The sequence below is a fragment of the Sinocyclocheilus anshuiensis genome, unplaced genomic scaffold (genome assembly GCF_001515605.1).
Source record: "Sinocyclocheilus anshuiensis isolate Anshui unplaced genomic scaffold, SAMN03320099.WGS_v1.1 scaffold1272, whole genome shotgun sequence".
NCBI lineage: Eukaryota > Metazoa > Chordata > Actinopteri > Cypriniformes > Cyprinidae > Sinocyclocheilus > Sinocyclocheilus anshuiensis.
This window is the reverse complement of record NW_015547713.1, coordinates 44,825-64,716: the sequence shown is the minus strand read 5'-3', so window position 1 is coordinate 64,716 and position 19,892 is coordinate 44,825. Positions and strand designations below refer to the sequence as shown.

General features: G+C 36.1%; 1 protein-coding gene across 1 annotated transcript in view; it reads right to left on the bottom strand.

Annotated features, from left to right (window-relative positions):
- The window catches only part of LOC107704091 (triple functional domain protein-like), a 78,684-nt gene that overhangs the window by 22,338 nt on the left and 36,454 nt on the right, over nucleotides 1-19,892 (bottom strand). Inside the window, exons 13-31 of the mRNA XM_016506935.1 lie at nucleotides 18,132-18,298; nucleotides 15,920-16,039; nucleotides 15,326-15,517; nucleotides 12,956-13,105; nucleotides 12,728-12,842; nucleotides 12,448-12,563; nucleotides 10,151-10,273; nucleotides 9,201-9,395; nucleotides 8,935-9,050; nucleotides 8,602-8,668; nucleotides 7,467-7,576; nucleotides 7,291-7,360; nucleotides 6,335-6,424; nucleotides 5,624-5,716; nucleotides 4,389-4,500; nucleotides 4,084-4,274; nucleotides 3,869-3,970; nucleotides 2,952-3,091; nucleotides 2,662-2,761 (exon numbers count right to left, since the gene is read on the bottom strand). Of these exons, the coding sequence (XP_016362421.1) occupies nucleotides 2,662-2,761; nucleotides 2,952-3,091; nucleotides 3,869-3,970; nucleotides 4,084-4,274; nucleotides 4,389-4,500; nucleotides 5,624-5,716; nucleotides 6,335-6,424; nucleotides 7,291-7,360; nucleotides 7,467-7,576; nucleotides 8,602-8,668; nucleotides 8,935-9,050; nucleotides 9,201-9,395; nucleotides 10,151-10,273; nucleotides 12,448-12,563; nucleotides 12,728-12,842; nucleotides 12,956-13,105; nucleotides 15,326-15,517; nucleotides 15,920-16,039; nucleotides 18,132-18,298 (2,369 nt within the window). The remainder of the gene's footprint in view (nucleotides 1-2,661; nucleotides 2,762-2,951; nucleotides 3,092-3,868; nucleotides 3,971-4,083; nucleotides 4,275-4,388; nucleotides 4,501-5,623; nucleotides 5,717-6,334; nucleotides 6,425-7,290; nucleotides 7,361-7,466; nucleotides 7,577-8,601; nucleotides 8,669-8,934; nucleotides 9,051-9,200; nucleotides 9,396-10,150; nucleotides 10,274-12,447; nucleotides 12,564-12,727; nucleotides 12,843-12,955; nucleotides 13,106-15,325; nucleotides 15,518-15,919; nucleotides 16,040-18,131; nucleotides 18,299-19,892) is intronic.

The window sequence follows — 19,892 nt, the reverse complement described above, 5'->3', positions numbered from 1 at the left end:
TTATATATATATATATATAAACATGTTGTTTCATCTCATTAATAATCATAACAACAATTATAATACATTGTAAAACTTACTTATTTGCAGTTATAGCTTTTATGAGTATGATTATTTATAACACGCAATAAACACCATGTTAAATCCACTTAATTTATAATGGATTATAAGTCTCATATCTTGACATTATTTATTTAAGATCTGTACAGTATCTTACTGATATTACAAGAAATATAGTTAAAATCAACTGTGCCATATATTACACATTCATCTGATCAGATATCTGATCTTATGGCTGTTTAAGAAAAATATGATTTTTATTTTTATTAATATTGTTGTTGTTGTTATCTATAAGTGGTATTTGTCTGCTTTAAGTAAAGTAAGTTAACAATGGCAAGATATGAGACTAATAGTACATTATAACTATGGGAAATATAATATATTGTAAGTTAAGTGGATGCATTGTGTTCATTGTATTATAAATCATCATAATCTTAAAAGCTATAACCACAAATAAGTAAATATTATAATGCATTAAAACTGTTATGATTACCCATGAGATGATACAACATATTATAAGGTTTTTTATAATACATTATGCATTCATTATAATGCCTTAAGAATACTCTTATATCATATTAAAATACGGGCTTCATAGAAAGTGTTACCAAAGCTTCTAATAAACACCCTAAATCATCTAAATGAGAGATTATAAAGACTTTTACAACTTTACTTTATTTGCAAATTTTTAACATTCATCCATATAATAATTTCACAAAAATGTTAAAGTCTTAAGTGCTTTGCACTTAAGAAGTTAATTTGTAATGTTTAATTAATTTAGCATTTATATGACACTAATTTATATAACAGTAATTGCCTCTGAACTGAACTTCATAATCAACATTGACACTGTTGAACTAAACAGCATTGAAATAAATTGAGCTGAATAATGGCACTATTGTCTTCTGTAGAGTTGCTTTACAGCTGAAATTTGAGTTTTTATAGTTTATGAATTTTACAACATTACCACTCATGCCACTGTCTGTATTGTATAAAGCGCTTTATAAATAAATGTCACTTGACAAACAACTTAACAAAAAATGTCCCCAATAATGTCCCCTCATTATTACCTCACCACTGATGAGTCATTCTTGCCACAACTGCATAGTGACAGAAATGCAATTAATTTTAAGTTTATGATAATGAGTAGCTTTATTACTGTTAAAGTGTTATCGCACAGGCTCAAATTTGAGATTGTTTTTAACATTCATTCATTCAAATTAAAAATCCCCACCATCAAACATTATACCAAAATCATCTGTCAAGATTTTACGTCGTGAAAGTGGCCCTATTTGAAGATTCACCCATATGTGACCCTTGTCTCTAAAACCTAATGCCTGGAATCAGCTGTTCTTTAAGATTTGATTCATAATTAAAATCAGGTTTATTGTAGGTTTAGCCTGTTTCTTGGACACAAGTCGGTGTGGCGCAGCCTTTTGTCTGAGGTAGCCTTGACAGAGATGAATGAAGCAAATGTTTTTTTGCTCAGGTACATTTCACTGATTTTCCAGCAGCTCAGTATTATCTCTAAAGAAGAGTGTAAATTTAGGGGAGAGAACAAGATTCTGTTCTTTAAATCTTTGGATCAAAACAAGATGCAACCATGAACTACTTCAAATGAATGCTCATCCATCTGATATGAAATGCCAATTATGGAATATAGCTTCAAGCAGCAATAATGGGGCCAACCACATAAATGACATAAACATGGCATGTGAACTTGCTTAGTCATAGAATCCTCGCGGGAGATTGTAGGATATGCTGTTTAAAGGCTATACGTATTTCTACTTGTAATGTTTCACCAGGATATTGCAGTAAAGATAACTAGTACAGATAAATAGTACTTCTAGTTAGTCACTAGCACTTTCAAAGTTTTCAACATCAGAAATCCATTTACTTTGTTTTGTGAAGATTGGACTGAAGATGATCAGACCAGTTTTGGTGAAGATTTAATAAACTTTATCGGCATTGCAAATGTCCATAGTGTTCCATGAGCGCTAAAATAGTTTACCCCCCCAAAAATGCAGTTTAATCAAAGTCTTCCTTGCACATACATAGAGCTCATCAAATACGGTAAACACAGAAGCGCAACCATGCTTACTTGACATGTGAGAACAAACCAATCAAGCAAGTATTTTTGAGCTTCCAGGTGTTTTTTATTTACAATTTTTTTGTACTTACTGTGTGAAGATTTTGGTTGCATACACTTTCAATGGATGGACAAAAATGATGAGAGAATATTCAAAATATCTTAATTTGTGTTATGAAGATCAATGGGAAGTCTTATGGGTTTAGAATGACATTGCGGCAGAATTTTTATTTTTGGGTGAACTATCCCTTTAAGAACTTGATTTTAGATCATACTATTACAAGTTTCATTACAGTGGTCTTTGAATGTGATGGCACAATGGGTTTTTTAAACTACATTTTAAATCTTGGTATAAAAAAAAAATCTTTTAGAGTGAGGCTAAAACATTCAGTACAGACATTAAACAATTTTCATTGTCTTAAAAATGCTGCAGGCTTAAACATTTCACCAAAACTGAACACCGGGTGTAGCATGGCACTTTTAGACTAAGGTCGACAGATTTTTACACTCACCTTGTCACTATCCAGTGTGTTCTGGGAGGTGCGGGAGGCGATGGAGATGGTGTCTGGCTGACTGCTTGCATCACCCTGACTGTCTAGGTCCTCTCCATCCCTGTTAGTCAATATAATACATATCATTCAAAAGTGCAAACTGACCAAGAAAAAGTTAGACAGTTAGACAGTCGATGTCAAAAACAAGATACTGATATGCATAAAACTTGTTTCTTCTATGTTAACATATTCTGAGATCCAGAGATCCATACATGGTTATTGAGTTGGATTGATGCGAGTTGTTAACGTACCGTTTGCCCTTGTGTTTGGTTGCAGTGGCTTTGGGAATGTGGATTGGCTCTTTGAGTGCACCCCTTAAAAGAATGGTACGCTCCTGGATAACTTCGCGTACATGCTTAATCCAGTCCTGTTTGTTTTCGATACATGAAGCCTGGGGGTGCATTGAACACAACAAAACATTAATGAACCTTTTACACAACAGATATAAATAGTAATTGGAATTGTAAAAGCCTACAAATCTGTTGCAAAAATAATGATAACATGCAATCAGAGTTCAAATGAAGTCAAACACTGTTTGACTTCTGCCTCCAACCACCTGTCAAAGAAACTCAATCAATGATTCAATCAATTCTCAAAGGATAAAATCAATTCCCATCCTACTTTTCACTTGGGAATACATCAGATTACAGAAGTAAAATAGGTGGAAACAATGTTTACTAACTGTAAGCCCATTTTGCATCCATGTGTCTGTCTATATACATGTGAGAACACATGGAATGGCATACGATTCATTACATGATTCAATTACGTCTTCAGTGATGAAGGGCAACCATTCAGAGACACAAGTTACATAAGTGCTTACAAGTTTTAGCAAATAATTTTATACAATGAAATGACTCAAGCCAGAGCCACAGTACTTGAACATTCAAAACCTGAAAACATATCCACTCATGTGGTATATTTCAAGGATCCTCAGATGAATGATACTTTTTATTTTATAACAAAGACCAATGGAAAGATCTATTTGATTTGAGATAAGGGACAACTTTTCAGTAATGAAACATGCTTGTATGCTGAGCCAGTTAGCAATGTTTGGATAGAAATAAACTTGAAAGCAAAGAAAACATTTATTACAAGCCAAAAATAAGTGACAGCTGTACTGAAACAAAACCTTGGACGAAGTATCAATTTGGAACTTGAATCATACCTTTAGGACTATTTTGTTGTCTGAGGTAGGTGTCCGTCCAAGCCAGAGTGCAAATTTACATGGATCTCCTTCCACATGTTCAGTAACTCCTAGTTGTGAGGTCTAGGCAGAGTAAAAAAGCATAGATCAAACATGAAATAATTCAGTCTATTATAAAGTATGGCCATCCATGACACGATAATTTATTTAAACAGCTTTACAAGTAAAACCCACACCATGAGCTTGCTCTTGTAGAGGTACTTGCTCCTGCCGTTGGAGTCTTTGACATCCTTGCTGAAGATGAGAGACATCTCAAAGAGGAAGAGGTGCCGCTCTCTGCCCTTACGAATCAGAGTCTTTGGATCCCAAACCTGGAATGACTCCTGCAGAATCAACTCACCCTGAGACTCAATGTTCTCATCAAAACCTGAGAGGACATGAAGCAGAGAGTGAGAGAGAGCAAAAAGGAAAGAGAGGTTGAACAACGATACAAGATTAAAGAAGAAGCACTGGGTTTGGTTTAGTAAGCTGTGTTACTCACCCTCCAGCATGCTGAGGTGCATAGCATCATTAGCTTTTTTGGGCACACTAAGCATAACCTCCAGGCCATCTTTAATTTCTCCTTTACCCTCCTCACAACACGTCAATAGTTCCTACAAACAAACATAACAATTGCACTTTTGGACCCACATTTTGATTTGGGTAAGGTCTGTGTTTAGTCTACTTTGGATTTTTGTTGGGTCTGTGCTGAATTTGTGTCTGACTGCTGTTGTTCTGTGTTCAGTTTGTATTGGGTCTTAGCTGACTCTGTGATGGTTCTGTGTTGAGTATGTGATAGGTTTGTGGTATTTTAATGTTTAGCTTGTGCTGGGTTTGTGATATTTATATGTTTAGTCAGTGCTGGGTTAGTGATGGCTTTATGTAAAGTCTGTGCTGGGTTTGTTATGGTTCTGTGTTTAGTCAGCACTGGGTTAGTGATGGTTTTATGTTAAGTCAGTGCTGGGTTAGTGATGGCTTTATGTTAAGCCTGTGCTGGGTTTGTTATGGTTCTGTGATGGGTTAGTGAAGGTTTTATGTTAAGTCTGTGCTGGGTTTCTTATGGTTCTATGTTTAGTCTGTGCTGGATTAGTGATGGTTTTATGTTAAGTCTGCGCTGGGTTTGTTATGGGTTTGTGTTTAGTCAGTGCTGGGTTAGTGATGGTTTTATGTTAAGTCTGTGCTGGGTTTGTTATGGTTCTGTGTTTGGTCAGTGCTGGGTGTGTGATAGTTCTAGATTAAGTCTGTGCTGGGTCTGTGTTTAGTCTGTTTTGGGTTTGTTATGGTTTTATATTTGGTCTGTGCTAGATTTGTGTTTAATCTGTGCTTGGTTTGTGATGTATCTGTGCTGTTTCTGAGCACATTTAAACTATTGTTTTTTTACTTACTTGTGGTAGGTCTGTGTTTAGTCTGTAATTAGATTTGTGATGGGTCTGTGCTGGTTCAGTGCAGGCTTTGTAGTAGGTCTGTGCTTATTCTGTGCTAATATTGTGATGGACCTGTATTTAGTCTATGCTGGCTTTGAGTAAGGTCTGTAGTTACTGTACTGAATTGTCTCAATGCTGGGTTTGTGATGGATGGAACTGTTCTGAGTGTGTGATGGGTTTGTATTTAGTTTGTATCTGGTCTTTTTGAGTCTGTGCTAAAAATCAGATTATTGCTTTTTTTGTAGAATCTTTATGGTTAACAATCTGAACTGTGCTGAGTTTATTTAATGCATTATAGTACACAGCTGAGTACCTTCAGCAGAAGCTGATACTTGGTGATCCTCTGAACAGGTTTAATAAGGTATGATGATAAGGAATTAGCCAGCCTGTGTCTCTGTTGGATTTCCTGTACACATACAAGCACACTTAAGTTTTTGCTGAAAAAAACAAACAAACATCTTTCACACAAACACCTTAAACACATGCTGGAAAACAATCAGTAACCATCTATCTTTAGCTTTTTCATTCTAAATAGCTTCTTGATAGCAATTTTTCAAAAGCAGATCTTAAGCTCAGATCTGCTCAGTCCTAAAAGAACAGTCCATCTGTTCTGATCGCCTGGCAACAGTTTAGTAGTGAGGCATCACTGGTCCCCCACCCACCCCCAGACACACAGGAAGTGCCCTCTCTCTAAGACCTCCACCTACCAGCTCAAGAACAGAAATGATTAACAGACCACAGCAGCCATACACACACTAACTCATACACACATACGCACATGTATTCCAACACATATACACATTAATACACACACACACACTAATACTATGACAAATACACAATGTCACATACATATTTATATAACAGCCACATTCTCTGTCAAATACACACAAAAAGTGTTACATAATCTGAATACATAAATGTAACTTCCTTGATTAAAGGGTGTAAAAGGGATACTTTCACAGAATTGTATGTCCTTACACACAATCATATGCATTTTATGATTAGTTTGCTTAATACTCACATCAAAATAGGTCCCCGCGTGTTCCAGAATCAGCTGGGTGGAGTCAGGCTTGTTCTTACAGTAATTCACATACATCCGAAACTTATCCGCCTAAAAATAAAGCACATACAAAAAAAAAAAAAAAAAATTAACATTTTGAACAAGAAGATGCTCTGTTTTTCACTTCTAAGAACTGGTGTCTCTTTTAGAATGACAAGCTGTTATCAGAAACAAGAGAAAGGAAAACTTGAAATCGCATCATATGACCCCTTTAAATAAACACTGATTTAAGAGATGCTTCATAAATAGTGTAATATAGCTGTAATTGTTTCAATATGCACTCAATCATTGCTTTCTGTTAACAGGAACCTTATATGATCAAAAATACAGGAAAGACATTAAAATTGTGAAATATTACAATTAAAACAACAATTATTTTATTTTATTATTTAATTTAAAATGTGTTTTTTTCCCTTTGATGGCAACGGTGAATTTTCAGCAGCCCTTACTTCAGCCTTCAGTGTTACATGATCCTTAAAAAATCATTAATTTGTTGCTGAAATAACATTTTATCATCACAGTTGAAAAGTATCATGCTGCTTAATATTTTTGTGGAAACCGATATACAGTAATTTTTTATTTTTGTTTTAAATAAACATTTTTACTTTGATGAATAGAAAGTACAAAGAACAGCATTTATTCCCAAACCTTTGAAGCTTAATGTATGTACTATGTACAGTACTTACTATAATAACAAGGTACTAACCCTGAACCTAAAACTAAACCCATTTAAGTCTAAAAAGTGACCTTATATTACTCTTATAGTACTTTCTTTGAATGTAAACTGTAATTGCATGTACTGTCAAATACAGTGCAACCCAGATATGTGTTCTAATGATCTGATTTAATGTCAATATAATGTTACATGAGTCTAGTGCACTTCTTGATAAGATTATCTCTAGCACACTGACACTCACCCATGTGACGAAACAGTGACCCACATCCTCTGGAAGCTGCTCATATTTTTCCAGTTCTTTAAGGAAAATACTGAGAAAAGGACAGAGAAGCATGTTAATGGTAAGTAAATGGTAAGTAAGTAAAGGACGTTAGAAATACATAATTATAAGAATCGCAGGTTATAAGGTTCACTGACTTGTGATGGAACTCTAATAGGTCTTGCATGTTGCCGAAAATGATGTGCTCTTTGTTGACAATCCCTGGGGGAATCTCCTCCACACCACTGCTCATCTCCCACAGATATGTCTGAAACACACACACTCACACTTCGAATTTTTTCCATTAATGTGATAACAGACTAATACTATTACACTTTTAAAGACAACTCCTGTATTTCAGTGTTAACATTGATTTTATCTATCTGGATGTGTTCAGATTGTGGATAGTTAACTCTGATTTTATTGGTTAATACGATTTTTCTTCAAATGCATCTTCAATTATGTCAGTGGAAAGTATTTCTGAAGCGAAGAACATTCTCTAATAATTTATATCAAATGTACTTTAATTTGATCAAGATGATTATGAAAACAACAAGAACATGATATTAAAAAGGGTCAATTCTGAACATGTTTTTACAGTTATATTTTCACCTTTCCATTTTCTTTTAAAATGACTGTTTGACAGTCTTTTGGTATTAACCAGTATTAATCAGAATTCTGTGTCATAAACCATATTATCCAGAATATGCACTGAAACCGAATATTAATGTTTATCCTTAAATATCAAAACAAAAGTAATTCTGGGTGCTACGATAGAACAATCAAGTCAAACTATTGACGACTATTGACCTTTTTTTTTTTTTTTAACACACATTAAACAAAATAAACATAAATCAATATACATATAAATCACACTTAATGAAAATAAATGAGCTGATTAAATTACCGTGCAAAATTATGAAAATGCATCATAATACATGAATCACTGATAGTTTTTCCCCCCCAGAAGAGAATGAAAGAAAAAGAATGCACATTTATTATTTTCGGAATATGATTACATGAGTATTCCAGAGTGTATGAATATTCCAATAGCTGTGGAAATGTGGAGATTCAAAAATGGTGCATGTAAACATAGTCAGTGTTTTAATGACACCCATCTTTTCATGAGATCAAACAGCAGCTATTCCTGGAGAAACTGGATTGTTCTTGGGCTGTACTGCAGTGAATACATTTATAGCACAGGGCTTTTGTGATCTGTCCAAAGTGGACATTGGTGTACCACACCCTCTAAATGTTGGTCCGTACGGAGCAAACCGTGACAACAGAACTTACATCCATACACTCCCGCAGGTCTCTCACATATGTCTTCTCGGTCTGAATGAGCTCTGCCATTATAAACCTGAAAAGAGAGAGGTAACAGGGCAATGCACCAGAGACCTATTGTCAACATTTGTTTGAAAGCACAATACCTCTGGGAGGGATTTCAATCTAGTATAAAAACCTCAAAAATTAAAACACGTTTCCTTTAGTATGCATATTTATGGGTGTTTCCTCAAAACACAAAGTCACTAAAGCTGGACTTTCATCAGATGAAGTATTAACCCTTCCCTTTAAGCACTTCCTGCTTTTGGCTTGATATCATATAATCAGGTTTAAAAGACATACTCTTTTCTGCGGGCCGATTTCCGCTTCTCCTCATTGAGTTCATGGTTGGCGTCTCGGAGCTTGACCTCTGCACCAGGAGCACTGGCTGGAATGATGTCCAACTGCAGATCTTTACTCTGAAACCCCAAATGAAATGCTTTAATGGTTAGAAATCACCTTTCTTTCATAAATTAACATGGTTAACGACTCTTACAGCAAACGTTTTGTTCATCCACACTCCAGCCATGCAGGCCACATCAACACACCTACTCTCACAGCCCTCTCACCGCTTTGTTGGAGTCAGTGGACAGGCCGAGCGCTTTCTCCAGGCAGGAACGGTACTTGTCCATGCGGAGGGAAAAGTCACGGTAGCGTTTGTCCACCGAGGCGATCCATTTCTGAATCTCGCTCGCATGGGAGTGGCCCTTCTCACAAAAACCATCAGCCAGCTGGATCAACAACTTTACCCGCTCTTTGGTTTGCTGGAGAGAGAGAGAGAGAGAGAGCTGCACTGATTCCACAGAGCCAAAGATCAGAGTGTAAACATAATCTGAGAGGTGTATTGTGATTTGCTGGTGAGTTGATAAACCTGCGACATGCTGACAATCACAGTCATAGAATAACTTTTTATTACGTTTTTCAGCAAGCTACTGTATATGCTAGCATATTACCTGAATTAGTTTTTATTTTAGTGATGTTGTACGCTTTGTATTCTTTTACAATTTTTCTCCCAATATATCTTCTAAATAAAAATAAGAAATATTGCCTCAGCAACTAACATAAAATACGTTTTTAAATTTTTTTAATACATTTTATTTTTAGTTAAAGTTTATTACATTTCAAGTAACAAAACTTTATTAATTAATTAAATTTTTTAGTTACCTAAAATATAAATACCCTGTTTGTTAGCATATTACAAAGTTAGCAAAATCCAAAAGACTTGGAATATAGCACAGAAGTCATCAGGGCTACTACTATGGTGCCTTTTTGTGATTTTTGGAGCTTGACAGCATCACTCTCTACTACGTAAAAGAGCACTCTAGACATTAAGAAATCATTCTTCTTTTCAATTGCAATGACGAAAGAACGTTGGGTTTGGAACAACGAAAGGAAGAGTAAATGATGACAACAAACGGACAATAGAATATGGTCTAAATGTTGATGTACAACCGTTCTGATTCAGCTTCTAGGCATCTAGGAAAAAAGAAAAGCAAAATGTCCCTTAATTGAGACATACCTTGGCTGTAATCTGGAATTCCTCATGTTCTTTCAGCAGTTCCTGTGTGTGGTGTATAGTGGAGCCAGTGGAGGTGTGTGTGGATAGGTAAAACTCTCCTGTATCATGGATCCACTCCAAAGCCTGCAGAACAAGACAAAATGACAAGAAAAAATAAGACGCTTAGAGGATAAAATGTGAATGTGTGCATGTGTTTTTGTTGTTGTTTTTCTAATCTTGTGGGAGCATAGTTTTTGAAAATAGCCTCAACAGAAAAGCAGTAAAGGGACACAAAAATGTCTTCAAGGTTAGGTTTAGTTTATAGAATTTATAATTAGCTTTTATTAACAATAGCTGTAAAAGGGAAGTCCAGACAAGGATATATAAAAAGCCAGTGTGTGGGAATAAATGTGTATATGTTATACTCTCATGTTATACTCTCATCTCTAAAAGTGCTCTCTCTCTATCAACATTTTCATATCAATTTAAAAATAACTGATTTTTTAGAACAGGTTGCATTGTGTGCAGGTTTGCCACTAATTTTCACTGACAAAATGTTTCTGTGTCTCAAAGAGGAACTTTGTGGGCCACCCTCATTACAGGGCCTGGGGAACATCAGGACACAAGTCTGTGAGTACTGCAGCAGAGCACTGTGTGGTCAAACTACAGTCCTTCCTCTCAATTACTAAGCATTTAAACACAGAACGAAGACAGAAACTCCATCCAGTACACAGACTTCCTGAAACCCTACACTGTAATTATGCAGCAGACACAATTTACACAACTTGTGCATTAGGAGAACCTTTTCAGTTAATTTTTTTAGGCAGATGCTTTTTCATCATACTAGGGCAAAAATATAAATGTGCTAGTAAGAGCTACAAATACAGTACACTTTTTTTTTTTCAAGCATGTGATACATGACAGTTGAACCTCTTTCGGGTTTCTATAGCAGAATGCTTGACCTGACATGGTTCTGTTATTTGATACTCCAGAAATACTTGTTGAGGCCTTCTAGTCAATTGTGTATGACATAAAATAATTTCATCTCAAATAGACAGTAGGGTTTGAAGAACAAAATTCTGTAAGCGAAACTGATGTTTGATGAAAGTGAAGAAATTATATTTTCCTACCCTCTTTCTTGAAATTTTGAGACACTTTTTTAAGAGATGACACTCGCATACACTGTATGATGCATACCGCACACAAATATGGCAATGCAACGAATTAAAAATAAACATTTATCAGAATTTCTAATTCCTGGGAACTGAAACCGTGGCCTTGGTGTTTGTAGCACCATGGTTTACCACTGTGTCAGACCTTATTATTTCCAAAAGGATGGAAATGCAACACTATCATTAATGATGTGTGACTAATTACATCTGTTTAAATTACCTTTCCATTAGTATGTACAGTATGTATCCATATTTGCTTAACCAAATGTGTATTTAAGTATATGCCAGCCAGAGGTCATGCTAGAAATCATTGTCTGTCATTTTTGTCCTAAAATTAAAAACTGTCAACAGAGATAGTGTTTTTGCAGTCTGGTCAATTAATAAATAAAAATAAATAAACAAACATTATTATTATTATTACTGTTGCTGTTAATATATAACAATATCCAGTAAATTATTCTCCTATTCCCTCCAATTTCCTTAACTTGTTTTCAGGACGGCATGTTAAAACTTAACTCTTTATTTTCTTCCTTTCTAATCCCTCTTAGCATTCCCTAAAGCAGGAATATTTCTAAAGAAGGGACATGACCTTACTATTAATATGTCTTATTTTTGATGAGTTGCTCAAATTAATGGTAAGCATAAACCTTAAAGGGTTAGTTCACCCAAAAATGAAAATTCTGTCATTAATTAAAACCCGTACGACCTCCATTCATCTTCGGAACACAAATTAAGATATTTTTGATTAATTCTGAGAGCTCTCTGACCCTCCCATAGAAGGGTGAACTAACCCTTTAAGCTGTAAGGAAATCTTTCACTTCTTTTTTGTTTTTTATTTTCTGTAAAGCAATACTTACAATCACATTTTGCACTATATTTTGGTTTTGTCTGTATGAGGAAGATGGTGTGGTGACATTTTTATCATGATATCAAGTTACTGCTTTGTTGAAAGGCAAACCATCAACGTGGAAGCTTCAATCTCAGGTGCACCTCTTCACAAAGAGATTCTTTTGTCTAAGTTACTTGACAAAATGAGACACAATTTGGACCAGACTATAAAATGATTCAAAAAGCAGGCTCCGCTAGACCATCTGTACACTGCTCTGCCTTTTTACTGGTTCAGACCTGGATTAAACCAGAACTGACCTGTTTAGCGCTGCGTTCAAACACCACATACTGCTGACACTGGTCAAGCCTTCTCTTCCTCATGGTCCAGAAGTGCAGAACCCGGTTCTCCCGCTGCAGCAACTCATTCAGGATGTCTGCAGGACAGAGACAGAATCAGAAACACAGAACATGATAATCATATAATAACGCTAATCAAATAGCAAATAATGGTTCACTTCAAACTAAAATGTGGCTTAATATTTGGTTCTTTAAACCAGTCATAAAAGGGCTTTTTTTAAAAAGGAGTATGTAGTCTTACTCTTGACTTGTTGTTCAGGGGCCTTGACATGTGCGAGCATTCCCGGCATATTCACGCTGTTTCTGTGTAAGTACTTGAGGAAAACATCAGCATTGCGTCTTGCTAGTGTGCATGCCTTCAGAAAAAAAAGGGTTAGTTATGATTAAATTTGCACCAAATTTTTAATGTCACGATCGGAATGATACTTGAGAACCTGTATGTGTGTGCATGTGTGTATGCGCTAGGTACCTTGAGGAAGGCCTCTTTCTGCTCCAGGTGTTTACTGATCATGGGCATCACGTGATCAGACTCTGAGTTTGGTCCCAGTTTATCAATCCCTCCACACCAGTCTTCCTCTCGTTTGTATTCCTGCTCTAAACTTTCCAGCACACTACACACCTGCAGAATACACACATGTAGTTATACATAAAAAATATAAGCAAAAACAAACCCGGATATGTAATAGAGAAGCCTATTTCCACCACATAAAAAAAAAAAAATCTAAATTATGAAATACTATAATTATGAGATAAAAAGCCAAAAGTGAAGAGATAAAAAGTTAAAATTATGAGATACTAAGTCATAATTATAATATTAAAAGTAAAAATTACGAGATATTGAGTCATAATTATGAGGTAAGTCAAAACTGACATAAAAAGTTATAAATGATGACAAAAAGTCATAATTATAAAATAAAAAAATAAAATTATGAGACTAATAATTAATGATAAGCTAATTAATTAATGACAAGCACTGATAAGTACTTGCATCATGATTTTGACTTTTTATGTCATAATTATGACTTTGCATTTTATAAATGCAACCTTTTTTATGTCATATGACATTTTATCCCATAACTATGAACACTATGTCATAATTTACTAATTTGTTTTCAATCCAGTAAAAACTGTCCAGTACAAAGAACAATGAGGGGAAAAAACACATTAAACATTAACAACAACAACAACAACAACAACAAATGTTTCAGCCTCCTTAAAGCGCCCCTATTATGGATTTTTGAAAATGACCTTTCATGCCGTGTGTAACACAGCTCTAAGTGAATGAAAATATCCTGCAAAGTTTTACATCTGAAAGTGCACCGTGTATTGATGCAGTGTGTAACACAGCTCTAAGTGAATGAAAATATCCTGCAAAGTTTTACATCTGAAAGTGCACCGTGTATAAAGTTATTGTGTCTCAAAAGAAAGAGTCAACTCTGAATCATTTAAACGAGTCTTTTTTTAAATGAATCCCAAGCCGTTTCATGTTGACGTCAACATGAAACATTAGCATATTGCCCGCCCACTTGTTGCGCGCGCAGACCTGGGAAACTTGATTTTCGCGTTGGTCTGAATGATAATGCAAATTTGGTTTCCCCGGTAACGCTGTACACAAAGCAGCACTGTGCTCACAAACGCTGCTTTATCAGGCATTACAGGCATGATGAAAGGGAAATGAGACCAATCGGACCAATCACCGCAGATTAGCATCATGCAAAGGAGGGGTTTGGAAAAATGAATCGTTGAGCGAATCGTTTGGGAGTCGTTGAGCAAGTAAGGTAAAAATAAATGCATATTATAAGAAAATGAAAGTGTTTTTTGACCTTGCATGCATGTTGTTTGTCATTTCTCCGATCACAAATGCAGACAGAGTTTTATGTTTACGCGGCGCGATGCAATGCAACTCAACGCGTAAAAAGACAGTATAAGTCATTATAATCAGTAATTATGTCCCCACTGGATGCAACAAATGCCTCGTTTGTAATGGGTTTTAATGTTTATGTCTCATCGCTCCGGCCGGACACGGCATCAACAGTATGTGAGGGGCGTAACATTTCCATCTCACGCTTGAGGTATTCGGCCAATCACAACACATTGGATAGCTGGCCAATCACAGCACACCTCGCTTTTTCAGACCGATGAGCTTTGTAAAAATTGACGCGTTTCAGAAGGCGGGGCATAGAGGAGAAACAATAATGTACAGTATGTGGAAAATAATGTGTTTTTTGAACTTTAAACCGCATAAACACATTTCATTACACCAAATACACAAAATAGTGTTCTTTTTAGCAGCATCATATGACCCCTTTAATAAATATTTCAGGCATCCAAGACAAAGTCCTATCTAAATGAATGGTAGAATCCGGAAATCCCAAAAACTGCCTTCTGAACTCACAATTAAATGACATATTTCAAATCAGCAACACAATCTGAAATTAACTGCCCCATGAATGCTCAAATAGCATTAAAAATCTTTTTTTTCAGGCTAGACCAGCCAATGCACATGTGCAGTCATAAGCGCAAGTCTCAGGTTTCTATGGGAACCGGAGCTTCTAACGGCAGCTGCAGTGATGCAACGACTTTACCATTCAGCGATTTGCTCTTTCATTTAGAATGTGGGACTATTCCCCACATGTTGCAGTTTCTCCCATTCATAAGTAATAGGACTGAACTGTCTTTGTATATCTATGGTTTTTGGAAAAAACTGTTTATTAAGGAAATCCCAAATCGCCAAGGCAAAATAATTATGACCAAAGTCTTCAAAATGTCTACCACTTGTTGTGCTAAATGAACAAGAGGTCAAAAATGACAGAATCACTATTAAGACAAGCTCACTGACCTGCTCTGATGTCTTGTAGAAAGCCACTGAGGCATTGACCAGTTTGAGGCGGTCTTCCATCTTCAGCATGAGCTGCTGCCAGTGAGACGCCACCTTCTCTGCGCAGTCACGGATCATGTCCATGTCGTAGTGATTGGCCTGTAGCAGAGCCTCTGCCTTCTGCTGCACCTGCAGCGCACTCTGATGGGTTTTCTGCATTGAATGAAAAGATAAGGAAAATGAAAGAGAAAGTGAAAAATGAGAACAGAAAGCGAAAATGAGCAGGACATTTTTAACAAATGGTTCATGCCATGGAAAACCATTTTTCCTTTCTCTTTTGGCCTTAAACCTCACTTTGAAAAGTGAGTGGAGTTATTCATTTGACAAGAAAAACTGTGGCCATCATGAGGGCATTTATTATTTATAATTTTTTTTTTTTTTTTATGATTTACATATAAATGTCTGAAAGAGGCAACTGCAAAAAGAAATATAAAACAACTAATATTGAATAAGTCCGTTATTTCTGGAGCAAAAAGAAATATAACAAACAAAACAAAACTGGCATGTCTAAGGAACATCCACATTTAAATGCTAATAAAAAAGATTGTTTGGTACCTCAATAGCATGCTGAAATTGCTCATGTTCCCGCTGTAACTGTTCTGCCTCCTGTAGAGAGCTGGCTGTGATGAGACCTGCATTAAGCATTGACTCCCCGTTACGGATCCAACCCAGCACCTGAAACACACATTTTCGATCATCTATGTAAACATACTCACATTTTTAGAAAGAAAAGTTCTTCACAGTAGGGGTGTCGCTGTATGCCAGTATCGATGATAATCGTGATTTAAATAATGTCATATCGTTATTGTGTCAATTAGGGGTGTTGCAATATATCAGTAATAATATGATATTTAAAAGTGAACAACTACCACTAACTATCTGGCTGACATCCCAATGTAGGTGGAGGTATTGCACCTTAATGCTGTTTGACACTTGTCATAAAACAGAAAAGACAGCGCAGCTACTACTGCTGAGCAAAAGAATGGCATCGGATAAAAAGTGAGCTCGCCAGTGTGAGACGTATTTGGATTCCGCGATAATGGCTTGTTAATCACCTCAGTCTGCAGGACTTGCCAATCAACAGTGAGTGCAAAAGGGGGCAATACCACCAACCTGTTCACCCACTGCCACTGTACAGAAAGTAAGTACTGCCTTTTACACTAAATCGAAAAGCACTTTCATGAAAGTTGAGACATGTAAGTATATGGTGTGCTGTTAACTGTTGGGTTGCATCAGTGGGGAAAGTGAACATATTTAATACTGACAGATGTGTTCTTTGACTCCACCTTCGGGTCTAAATTCCACGCCGTCTCCTGACACACTGACTCACACTTTACACACCTGCTTTAGTGCTGATACACTGCCAGTCACAGATAACACAACTATGTTCCTTCCATAAATGTAAATAAACAGACTGAAAACTGACACACACACACACACACACACACACACACACACACACAGTTTCACTATAAAACCAAATACATGATAACATGTTTACTAACCACCAGACCTTAAACAACACGGGCATCCCAGCTCCTCGACATCTCTAATCACTCTTTTCCTCTAGAGCAGTCCAGACAAAAATAAATATATAAATAATAAAATAAATAAATGAGAGGATGAAATGAGATTACCAGCTGCTCCTCCTGGCCTAGTTTTTCCTTCTCATTTTAAGCGTGCCCAGTGCTATAAAACTGCTCTGTTTCCCAACAGCCCCTTTATGCAGTCAGAACTGCTATTCAAAACTATTAACACTGCACTTCACTCAATATTAAAAAATAGTTAACAAACATTATATAATGCTTAACAGATCAGTAGTTAATAGTAATTTAGTATTTCAAATGCATATGTAAATATAAAAATCAAGCTTCTAGCTATTTGAATATTAACAAATTATATTTTGACCATAATGTAATGTAATAATGATTGTTAATGTAATTAATAAAGTTGCAATTAAAATAAATTAAGTTAAATTAAATTTAGGTGTCTACATTAGAGATAATCACCATGTTTATAACAAAGTCATCATATTTAAATTGATGAGATTTACGAAATTTAAATGCATTTACCCTGGCTGTTGGGTAAAAGGACCTCTATGCCATCTCTAATCACATTTTTTAATGATTTTAAACGAAACAAACTACTTTTATAATTCCTTTCCCCACAAAATGTGTTGTTCCATCAATGTTCAAAAAATATATATTTTTCTGACATCATACATTATGGAAGTACTGAAAAAAACCCCCACACATTTTCCTTAAAGTGTGCCTTTAGCCCCATTGAACCCTATATGTATCATTGTTTGTGAAAGAAAGGCCACTTCCTAAAATATTATGATCTTAATTATCATTGTTTACTGGAGGAAGACAATCTATCACAGTTACATCACAAAAAGCTACATTGTGTGACAATGTAATAAACCAAAGATATGCAACAAGGCGTCAGATGTATTAGTGTACTAGGTAATGTCTAATTTTCAACCTCGATTTGGCCTACATTCACTAACCATGAGTCACTGCTCAGGAACAGACAGAGGAAATTCCCACCTCTAAAATAAAATCTCTATTGCATAATTAATCATGACACTTATTAATATGGAGGTGTGTTAGAACACATCACACAGTGGTTGTTTTGTTCTTCGCTGACAAAGCTGTATCATGATCTGAAATTTAAGTCCATGCTTACATGAGCATGTATGCATGTGCCTGAATGAGTTATTGCGCTGCTGGATGGGTAGACAGAGAGACAGACAGTCAGATGTTACCTGTTTGACCTCGGCCTGTAAGTGGCGGAGCTGCACGCACTGCTCCAGGTGTCTCCTGTGCTGCTCTGCGGCTGCGTCCAGCTCCTGCTGTTTCTCATGCAGGAAATCCAACAGGTCCTGCACCCGCGTCGCCATGTCAACATCACGGTCGCACAACAACTCCACACCTTGACAGAGAAAGAGAGACACAGCGAAACAGAGAAACGTAGAGGTGTAACAGAAGGGCGTAAATAATCTTCCCTGACACAAATAAATCAAGCTTTTGTCATAATCGACGGGATTAATGACAAGAGATTTGGAGAACAGATGTTTATATTATATGAAATATTTACTTGTTTTGCACTGTGACATTATATTCATGACAATTAAGCATAAGTTCCTATTCAATTCTTATTACCATAATGCAAAAAACAAACCAGCAAACAAAAACACATTTTCATGAAGGTAATATGACAAAAATAATTATATATATTATAAATTTGCAACACATTTACACACCATTGTAGCATTTGATGTATTTAAATTAAAATATATCATACATATAAGTCGTGGCCTAATGGTTAGAGAGTCGGACTCATAACCCAAAGGTTGTGGGTTCGAGTCTCGTACCGGCAGGGATTGTAGGTGGGGGGAGTGAATGTACAGCACTCTCTCCCACCTTCAATACCACGACTAAGGTGCCCTTGAGCAAGGCACCGAACCCCCAACTGCTCCCCGGGCGCCGCAGCATAAAATGGCTGCCCACTGCTCCGGGTGTGTGTTCACGGTGTGTGTGTGTTCACTGCTGTGTGTGTGCACTTTGGATGGGTAAATGCAGAGCACTAATTCCGAGTATGGGTCACCATACTTGGCCACATGTCACGTCACTTCACTTCACTACATGTGTGTTTGTGTATATACAGTATATATTATTTCCAGTGTTTTACCCTAAAAGTTTGACTTTAGATAAAAACATCTGACTTCAGAAAGATTATTCACAAAAAAGAAAATCCCAACTGGATGAACAAGAAGCAGTATTGCATGCAAAGGCAGGATATGTTGGTAATCCATAAGAAGAATTTAGTACGAACACTTTATTCAGCCTGTGATTTTTGCCAAGACAGCAATTGGACAAGACAAAGACCCGATTAAAGAACACAGGGATTAGAGAGGCCACAATAACCATTAAAGGAGAGAAGCCGAGGATCACACATATTTGATTTATTTCTGAATATGATTTATAACTGAACTCTAATTAAATTATGGGATTTTCACAAAGAATCAGGTGAATTATCACCCTAATAATTTTTTTCTCCAATCCCAGCTTAAAAAGATAGTTTACCCATAAATGACAATTCTGTCATCATTTATTCACCCTCATGTTGTTCCAAACCTGTTTGATTTTCATTATTCAGCGAAACACAAAAAGAAGAATTTTTGAAAAATGTTGGTGGCAGGTTTTGCTTTCCATTGACTTCCACTGTATGGCCAAAAAAAAAAACTGATCAGTTCTGGTCACACTTTAGTTTGGGGATCAGTTCTCACTACTAACTAACTATGACTTTTGCCTCAATACATTCCTAATTTGTTGCTTATTAATAGTTAGTAAGTTAGTTGTTAAAGGCAGGGTAGTTGATTTGGTTCAAAAACACTTTTTTGTTATGCTGGTTGAAAGTCTCTTCACATCCCGATAGCAATCACCAAGTTAAGTGGTCTAAATGTATTTATATGTATTAATATCGTCTGTGGAAGGCGTAGAACCATTAAATGTTTGTGCAATCA